General features: G+C 41.7%; 1 protein-coding gene across 1 annotated transcript; it reads left to right on the top strand.

Annotated features, from left to right (window-relative positions):
• Positions 1 to 617: 617 nt before the first annotated feature.
• Positions 618 to 3,949, top strand: LOC145440114 (uncharacterized). The gene is made up of 3 exons (XM_080317704.1): positions 618 to 1,967; positions 2,468 to 2,697; positions 3,151 to 3,949. Exons 1-3 carry the CDS (start codon positions 1,205 to 1,207, stop codon positions 3,418 to 3,420), a joined length of 1,263 nt encoding a protein of 420 aa, XP_080173830.1. The 5' UTR covers positions 618 to 1,204; the 3' UTR covers positions 3,421 to 3,949.
• Positions 3,950 to 10,094: the final 6,145 nt, after the last annotated feature.

The raw sequence follows: 10,094 nt of genomic DNA, 5'->3' as shown, positions 1-10,094 counted from the left end.
TGGACATTACTAATCTACGCTACATCCGACTTGGGTTTTTCAACCTCCACCTATTGTATAACAATGTTTTGTGCAAACAGGAAAGTACGTATTCTTCTATACCTATCATCAGGTGGTGATACGACATGAATCCCGCCGTGCAAATTAGTTTCTTAATACCCGATAATAATCATCCAGCTTCGTTTGTATTAGCGAAATGACAATATTTACAGGTGATATTGTCCATGACCTAGAGGCGCCGCTGAGCCCGCTTATATTTGGGTGCCACATCATTGAGCATACGGTAGTACAGATGTTTCGGCATTATATGCTAAGATCTAACTTGCGTAATAAACTCATCATATAGTCACATAGGCGCCACATGTAACCACATCGCACGGACAAGCACTGGTCTACGACTCTGCTGGTGTAATTGAAGTATAATTGTCGTGTTTGACTCCACAATAACAAAAGTGTTTATTAACCCACTGAGATTTCATGTGCGACAAATCGTCGGACTCGTATAGATATAAACCACAGGAAATGAATTTTTCCTAAATCATGCAGTATTTTCCTCGTCAGTATACACGACCATAAAGTTCGAGCTTTGAATGCGATATGGATAGACTGTTTCGTATTATGTAACCAGCACTGCGAAGAGTAACTATACAATATATGGTAAAGAAGAGTTTCTCGGGGTTCGAAAGAACAAATTTTCTGCGTCACTATCTGCACACCCTGGGTGCCAAATTTTCTTATCCTAATTAGCCTTAGCCTAGTACAGACATAGGGTGATGATTTCAGATGAAAGGAACCGATGCAAAGCACACACGCTTCCGAGTCTAATAACAATGTCAAGGATGTATCTCATCGGCACCTCAAAGACGCTAGCGGATGTATCTATTGAAGGTCTATTGAAGAGCAATTGTTGATCATCGTTCACCTGAGAGTCTAAACTCTTCCGCTTTAATTACAACTCACATTATCCCGCATAACGACCAAAATTTGTCGCGGCAGTTCGCTTTGAATTACACTTCGCGGCACTTCAAAATTATTCTCTCTTCGATGCATTGTTGCATTCTGCCACCTTGTTATTGTTTGCTCTAGTACTGTCTGGCGATAATGTCGCGCCAATAGTATAATAAACGACTTATTAGCACAGCTCCAATCACCTTTGCTGCTTGATATAAATAGAGCCGAGAGAACGGAACTATCTTCATTCTGCATGCATGAAACACTCAGTGCCAGGCTAGTTAGAAAGATATTGCAGGTGATACAGGGCCGAAAGATGCAGCTCAGTTTCTCAATCGATGCAATTCTGGGAAACAAAATGCCGGAAGAAAAATCGGACATTGGTCATGGCAGCCGAGAACGCAATCGTAGAAAGACGACGGATGTAGCAGACAGCCCCAGATCTCACACGATTAAATGGAAACCTCCAAGTACTCATTCTCCGAAAGTTTACAAACCTCATCATCATAATGAAAGTGACGGGAAAACAGTGTTGGATCGAATGAAGTCAATATTACGTTCCCCTCCAAATGCAAAGGTAGTGCCGAATTTTGGCCAGCGCGAAGATGCGTTATTTCCGGACAATTCTATTCATCACCACAAAAGGCCGTACTCTTCTCCTACCAAAACGAACAGTATCAAGTCATTGCCTACGAGATTGGCCGATTCGCGATTTTTGCCGTATCCAACAGAATTAATACGAAGTTATAGTGTACACCATCATCCTCATCATTATCCATACCAACTTCCGTTTATTCGTCACGAGGGTATGACTTCGAAGTCCTATCCAGGAGTATTTTCACCACATTACCCGCTTCATGGACGAGTTGATAAACGCAATCTTTTCCAACCAAGGCTAATCATCGAAGATTCACGCGGTAATTTACGGCGCAGCAAATCCCCGATAGTCCACAGTTCCACTGATGAAAAGGCAGATCCCGAGAATGCAAGATCACAGTCAAATCAGAGGGAGTCAGGTAATATGAATTTTGATATTCATATTCATACCTAATCGTCGTCGTTGAAGGTTGTGTTCTGGAGACTATCCGCAGAGTATTAGGCTACTCCCTACAGGCCACGCGTACACCTATGCCATGTATTTCTTAGGATTCTTCTCTCGCGGAAATGGACGTAACACTAAACTTTAACATAGTTAGCAACATGGAAATGGGCAACTTGAAACAATGGTTGGATTACCTTCAATCGCAGCTAAGTGACATTGTCGCGTTATCGCCAATATGTCGCTATGTAATTTATCTAAAATTGATATTGATTTTAGCCCCCTAACTATACACCCAATATCCATATTAGCTAGTGCAGTCTTGGTCTCTCGCTGAGGATTTTAAATGGAAATTTCGTTCATGAATGAACAGTGAACACTTAATCGTATCGATCATGCATTCCATTTCGGGACGAAGCAATTTTTACGTACCCGCATGCAGGTAACCTTACCATGAGGCATATCTCAACTTTTCAGATGTAGCTTCGCCGGAAAGAAAACCGGTCTCAGAAGACAGGGCGTCACAAACGCAAAATTCAAGTGACAGCGAACAATTAAGTGAAAACGACCAGCAGACGAGCGAAAAAAAGAAGAAACGGATGGGTCGTCGACTTTTCACAGGATTCCAAATCCTCGAGTTGGAAAAGGCGTTTTCCGTCAAGCCGTATCTGAACAGAATGGAACGCGCTTTCATTTCGCAAAAAGTGGTAAGAATCATGCTCAATTATACTATTATTCCCTGGAGATCCATACAAGAACACAACATTTGTTGAGTAGGCGATATACGTCGTAATCGATAATGACAGGAGTTTACAATCAATGCGTGCTATATTGCATCTGGTGTAATCTTGCACCTATACGATCGAATCACTTCTAAACACTGACGCCGGATCAAATTAGTGTCGCGACATGAAACACCGTAATGGCTACGTCAAAAGGCGGTGTTTCTTAATAGATTGGATACTCGTAATCGCCATGTTTGAACAATACAACAACAATCTAACTAACTTTCAATGAATCATAAACAAACTGTCGCCAATATGTTTTCAATGCCGAATTCGCTTAGACATCGTGTCTAGCACGCGTCAGACGCAATCAAAGCTACTTGAGATAGTTAATGTGCATGTCGCATGACTTCACAATATATATTTCAATTTCAGAATCTCACTGAATGTCAGATCAAGACTTGGTTTCAAAACCGACGCACCAAAGAAAAGCGAAGAGGTTTAGGGCTGGAGGAGGAAGACAGCGTCGCAGACGGCCTATTTTCAAAATCCATAGTCAACTATCACGCGAAGGCCTCCCACATTCCTGGCTATGGCATTCAGCTGGCGCCAACATATGGTCCTCCAGACCACCACTTACAGGCAGCTATTGTAAATTATATGAACAGAAGAAAATCATCTGAATCTTCAAAAACGCATTCCTGATTGAAATCGATTTGCTGTTATCACACCTATACATGTGTTTAAGAAGTTTCTTTTGGTCTGAAATGTTTATTAGCTAAAGCCTACTTGCAAATTGTTTATTAATAATAGTACCTAGTACTTCATTTACCTCATTCCAGTATATCGCCTTACTCCAAAGACAAATTGAAACACTGTATTGTATTTTTTTAAATATAACGGAAAGAAATCAATGCGCGATTTTTCGTAAAGTCGTGGAGATATTTGGTTGGAGAGAAAATAAGAGAAAGATAGCTTAAAGAAAATTAGAGAAAGATAGCAAAGACATTATTGCTATTTCATCTATCAGTCCTGATACTTGGAGAAGATGGCCAGAAACTGTTAAGACTGAGAAAACTTTCTATATTATGAATGCACGATTTTATATCACTCTACCAGAGTGGAAAAAAGTGGGTTGAACTGAAAACTGAACAGTGACCATAAATTATGACTTGGACTCGGACTCTATAGTCAAAACACTATGACTCGTCTCCGACCCTCTACTATAGCTGACACTTGGACTCGGCTCGGTGGTGAATTGAAAATGACTCGAGTCGACTCTCGAGTCAAAACTATAATTTAAGTGAGATTGACTTGTGACTCGGAAAATTGTGACATTGGTTATAACCCTGGATTTACGCGCTTTTGAAGGTCCGTCTTCCTGCATCTCCGCATTATTTTAGTTATGTTGTGTTTTAGTTAGTTGTTTTACTTTAGATAATGCCCCCCGGAAGTTCGGCCTAACCCCACCCCCACAAACCGCAGTGCCATCACACTGCAGAGTGCAGACGTCCTACTCAAAATCACAATAAGATTGGTTGTAAAATCCTCAGAGGTGGTCAAAGTATTCAGCATTGCTACCAAATTCGAAGTAGATGTACTAAAGTCAATTTCTACTTACATTGAAGATACGGTTGCATTTAAAACAAATGGTTGTTTAAAACACTTTGTTTAAAACATCTTATAAACAGTGTTTTAAACACAGGCCTTTAAAAAAATTGTGTTTTTTCAAGTTGTATAATTATGCCATAATTGTGTAAATATCTTCCAAAAACATGTTTTATGAGCCTAATGGACGATTACCACCCGATATAGCCGACGTATATGATATGGGATGGTTGGAACCCTTAAAATAGTCGGATCAACAGCTATAGTACGTATCAAAGGAGCTATATTATTATTATTGTTAATCTACTATGACGTCACAATTGAATATTCGTGACGTCATGGCTTGAAAAAATTAACACAAATAAAACAATAAAAAATATGTCTTAAACAGGGGCCTTGTTTTGAAAATGTTTGTTTTAAATTTATTTTTGTTTTAAATGCAACCCTATTTGAAGATGTGGTCAATGGTCATCTTATGCTGTCACGTTGCGGAATTTATGCGCATAACGGATTGCTACTGACACCGGAGCTTATAGTTATCCGGCCCAGAGCCGGAGAACAATCAGGATAAAAATCACACGCCATGCGTTCGTAGCATCACGTTTTACTACTACGCCCGACATACCAGAGAGTTTAGTGCTGTGGTGCTCGAGCAGAGGTGAGCAAATAAATTCCGACGTGCGGCACTCGAATGTCTCAAGAAAAAATTGATAAAATGCGTAATAAAAATGTTATTACATTATCGACTTGATCAAATTTCTTCTTATTGTATTTTTTACGACTTAGCGCAGCACAACGTTGTATATTGCTAGTGTCATAGACTTCTTTGTTTTAATGCTGACGCAATGCATATTACTAGCCTAAAACACACACACTCACCTCACACACACACACAAACACAAAATTTGAACCTAAAAGTAAATCACCCACTACGTGGTGACAATATGATGTACAATTCGATCGCATCGCGCGTTGGGGCAAGGTTTTTACAAGATCACCATATTGGGTGTGGTCAATTAGTCAATATCAACAAAACCCTCGACGGTACGTGCTGGTGCTGGGGTGATGGAATTGACTCGCTCGAAGGGTGTCGCTACCGAGCCATGAGCCTGTGCTGTAATATTTGGCGAGCCTGTGGGGGAGTGGGGCTGGACAATGGACAACTGAGGAAACTCAGTGAGAAATTGAATAGGTCCTCGGTATCGAAGCCGGGGCGATTCGCGCCAGATGTTTTGCTCCGTTGCCGTGTGTTTGTGCTGTTGTGCTCCGTTGTATGATGATGTGAAATCCCTCACTGTCATGTTAGTCGATATGCCGTCATCAGGAAGAAACATGTTCGTGCAAATCAGGGATTTCTAGAACTTCTAGAAGAAGAGCCCTGATCTGTGCTTCGTTTGGCTATCGTTATCGTTAATGGAGCGCGAGATTCGTTAGCAAGAATATTTGTTCAATTGTCCTGTCCACGCCATCACACCTCTGGAGTGGTAGCCACAACTGACTTATCGCAGTCCAATGTCCTGGTGGCCAGAGCTTACGAGGTCATCATCAAATCAGTGGCGTACCGTCGGCCGGGTGGGTAACTTGCGCGGGAAGGCTGAAAACAATATAGGCGCCAGCATAACGTGATACATGATACAAACAATCAGACGATTACTAAGCCTACAGATACAGGGTCGAAACAATACTCTGTCTACTGATAGTTTGAATTAATGCGTGGTATCGCAGCTGTGGCAGCCCATGCTGCTATGATAATGATGCAAGTTTTTGAAAGGCATGCCGACCGATATCGTGTAGAAGCGGCCACTGTGTGTGTATAATACAGTGTTGTCAATGGGAGAGGAACCCAACGATCACGCCCGCACGCGAAGTAGCCTATGCCATATAGTATATGAGGTATTAAGGTGAGCAGTTTTATCAGGAGATAAGGGTATCAAGCCATAGATCAGTGGCTCCCAACGTGGGCGATTTTGAGAAGCAAGGGGGCAACTGAGGGGCGATAATTTTAGATTGTCCTGTGAGATTGACCAAAAAAAGCACGTCAAGGCGGCTTATTCTGCATATGATGCGAAAAAAGGTCAACTCAATGGAAAGTAGACGCGGACACCGGTTTTCCGAGCACCTACCACCTCAGAAAACCTTTTTTTAAAGTAAAATCACCAACGATCAGAGTTAGGTGAATAAATTTCCCGTTTATATGTCCTATTTTTTCGGATCTGTAAATATGGGGGGGGGGGAGGGGGGACGAAAATTTGTTTCGAGCTTGATAAGGGGGCGATGAGTCGGAAAAGGTTGGGAGCCGCTGCCATAGATAAACATAAATAACCGTAGACCGACACGGCACAATTATTCATACATTCAGACGTGCGAGTCAAACTGTTCCCAATCCTTTTACAGACCTCATGCGACCTCTGAACACGCCCGCACGGAAGATGCATTTCCATGCCGGCTACATCGCAGCCGCCAGCGGACACTCCGAAACCAAGCTGCCGCACCTCCGTGGGCCACAGTGAAATGGACGACAAACGAACCCAAAACTGCCTCTTTAGACAGCGCACTGTCACGTCCAGGTCAGGTCACACGTGTGCATAAACTGTTATGCTCTTGATCTAGTTTGAACAATAACTCATACGACAAGGTTGCAATATGAAATCAGTATATTATCACCAGAACAACTTAAGACAGGTGACACGATCCAGAGCGCAGGTAAACGAAAGGCGATAGAGAACAGAACACCAAGGGTGTAAATACGAAGCACGATACACGAGGAAATAATGATTGGCGGTAATACTCATCCTCTAGACCAGAGGTATCAAACACACGGCCCGCCAGATCATTTTGTGCGGCCCGCGACGAGATTTTAGTTTTTCAATAATTTTACAATATAAAGTGTCACATATATATGTTTTCAAGTTTTCAAGTGAAAAAATCGTTCTTAAATTGCCCCGAAAGCCTGAAACTATTCATCAAACTTCACTATCCGCACCCATGCAGTAGAAGATTCACTAATTCGCCACATTTCCAATTCATGATGATAAACCAGTGGTTCTCAACCTTTTTGACCTCGCATTGGAAATGAAAAATAGTTCGCGGCACACCATCTGAACTTTTTTGGCTTACGGCATCTGCAAACTACCAGAATACTTATTAGCACCCAGTATAGTAACGCTGACTAATGTGACCTCCTATGCAGTCAATCAAAAAATGTCTCTGTACTTCCTTTCTTTTGAAATAAACTTTTTTAGTATTTCTATGAGTAAATATAGCTTACGAAGCCGGGATAGAATGTCGTCGTTTTCCTCGGGCCAGAATATCGTTCCTTCGGGATTACAACAAATAGTACGTATTCAGACGAAAGTAAAAGTGGTCATTTTGATATACGACCCCACAGAAACTTTGGGCAGCCCTTATTTAGATACTATTTCATAAGATTTGTTTGACAATAAATCTGCCCACTGCCGCATTGGGTCGAAGAGGTCAAGCACGATCGCCGCTAAGGAATACGGAGGCATAGAGGTGTAGGCTATACCAGGCTATACATTGCATTTCCACGCAGATCGTGCAGCACGCATGAGGAATGATACGATAGCCATTCCTCAATAGCTCTACTGGCACTCATCCGCAGTACAATTATACTTCCAACAAACCAAGCTTATAACCATATAACCTCAGCGGCGAAGAGGTTTGTTGAATGATAAAATTTTATCTACCTCAGCACTTCTCAATTTTCATATTCGTCGACAGTAACACAACGTTGTGCTACAAGCCTATCTTTTAACGGAACTTGCGGCACTATACCTAACAATCGCAATGTGGATTGCCATATTTGTAATTCGAAAAGCGCGAACGTCAATTCCAAACCAGTTCATTTCTCGCTGGTGATTGGGGAGACAATGAGGATTATAAAACTGCATTGTCAATGTCATACAGGCGTCGCCATTAGGGCTGGGCAAAATCGAGTACCTGAGTGATTCGATTCTGAATCACGCAATATGCTTCGAGTCGAGTCGAGTAATCGAGTATCACTCATTATGACGTCATAACAAAATGTAATATGTTAAGTTCAAATATGTTCCTTTTATGCGACCGCAAAAAATATAATGCCCGTTATCTATCACATTAAATATACTTTGGTATTTTTTCGACCATACCGACTTCATTGTACTTGGTGACAATGTTGTGGGATGATCATGACTTCGGAAATGTGCTTTCCAGTAACGTTCGTATAGCTTTGTACTATATGTTTCGTATGCTACGATACGGCCAATCAAGGTTTCAAGGCTTCAACAGTGAAAATTAGCATCGAAACTATAATTCTCGCTGATAAAAATAAATTTCAGTGGCGAGAGCGTATAATTTCAGTACTCGAAAAAATCGTCTTTTACTACTCGACTCGAATCATTAAAATTAATACTCGATTCAGATTCGAGTACTCGAATCATTGTGCCCAGCCCTAGTCGCCATGTCTGCTCTTCTCGGTGATCAATCGAAATATTGTGCAAAACTGAATGCAGCCTTCAAGGCACGCGAGATGTCCGGTAAAGCGAATTCGAGGGGGTTATTGATTACGGGCATAACATGAATTTTTAATTGTCAAATGTACAAACTTCACATCAAGCTCGATTTAGATTATTTATCGTTTGCTATAGACTAGAATTATTTTGCGCATAATTTCAAAATTCCGAACAAATCGCTCGCGGCACACTCTCGAAACGTAAATGACACACTAGTGTGTCGCGGCACACCGGTTGAGAACCACTGTGATAAACCCAGACCCTTAGACGACAGTCGTTTACAGCACTATGCTTAGACGATTCGTGACTGAAATTTGTGAGTTAGACTTGAATGCGACCTTTATCAGAATTACTCGGACTCGGGCAGACTCGATGGCCAAAGGAAAATGACCCGACTGGACATGGAGTCATGGGAATAGTAATGGATCTAGAACAGTGGTTCCCAAACGGTGGGGAATTCCCCACTGGTGGGGAATTCAATGGTTTCTGGTGGGGAATAGACGCATTTGTTCAAAACTATATACAGGACAGTCTACATATTCACGGAGACACATGCGCAATTACCGTTACCAGTTATCTGCTTTTGAATGTATGTATCGAAAATTATATTGTGTCTGTTGTACACAAAACCTCATTTTCAACTCTGGATCGCCAATCATGGCGTCACAAACGCACCCAGCACGACTAGTTTGACGAGAAATAATGCTTTCGCGAAATTTTGAGCTTTACTGGTATCGGTTCACAATACGTTTTATGTTGCAGTTATAGGCGATTGTCTTGCGTACTGGTGTGGTTGTGTGTCTTGTGTAGTCAAACCAGCAAATAGCTGCTTTGTGATGACAAAAGTGCTGGGTAGTGGGGAACAGGACCATAACTGCCGCACGCCAAACCCCACAATTGGGGGGGGGCGATCGAGCTCGAAGGGGCCCAAAATTATTTCGTGAATAAACATAAATTAAAGTATCTTTTGTGAAAGTTATGCCACTTTTTCAAAAAATTTTCGCGATTGTTGCGCGAGTTAATGTGGCCAAATATCTGATTATTAGGTACCTTTCCCCCACGAAAATACGTAGAATTGATAGAAATGGAGACTTCGGCGTCGACTATTACAGCGCCTTGACGCATCAAGGCATATGAAGTTATAGGCCATGAATCATGCAACTCCGAGAAATGTTCCAGAACGATCAGCAGCGAGAAGACCTTGGCCGAGAAGGAATGCCCTTGAGGTGACCCAAAAACTTCGATATATATACAATATAC

Source organism: Botryllus schlosseri, chromosome 6 (genome assembly GCF_051294905.1).
Source record: "Botryllus schlosseri isolate E-star chromosome 6, Bs_hap1, whole genome shotgun sequence".
NCBI lineage: Eukaryota > Metazoa > Chordata > Ascidiacea > Stolidobranchia > Styelidae > Botryllus > Botryllus schlosseri.
The sequence above is the reverse complement of the archived record's forward strand: the minus strand, read 5'-3'. Positions and strand labels throughout refer to the sequence as shown.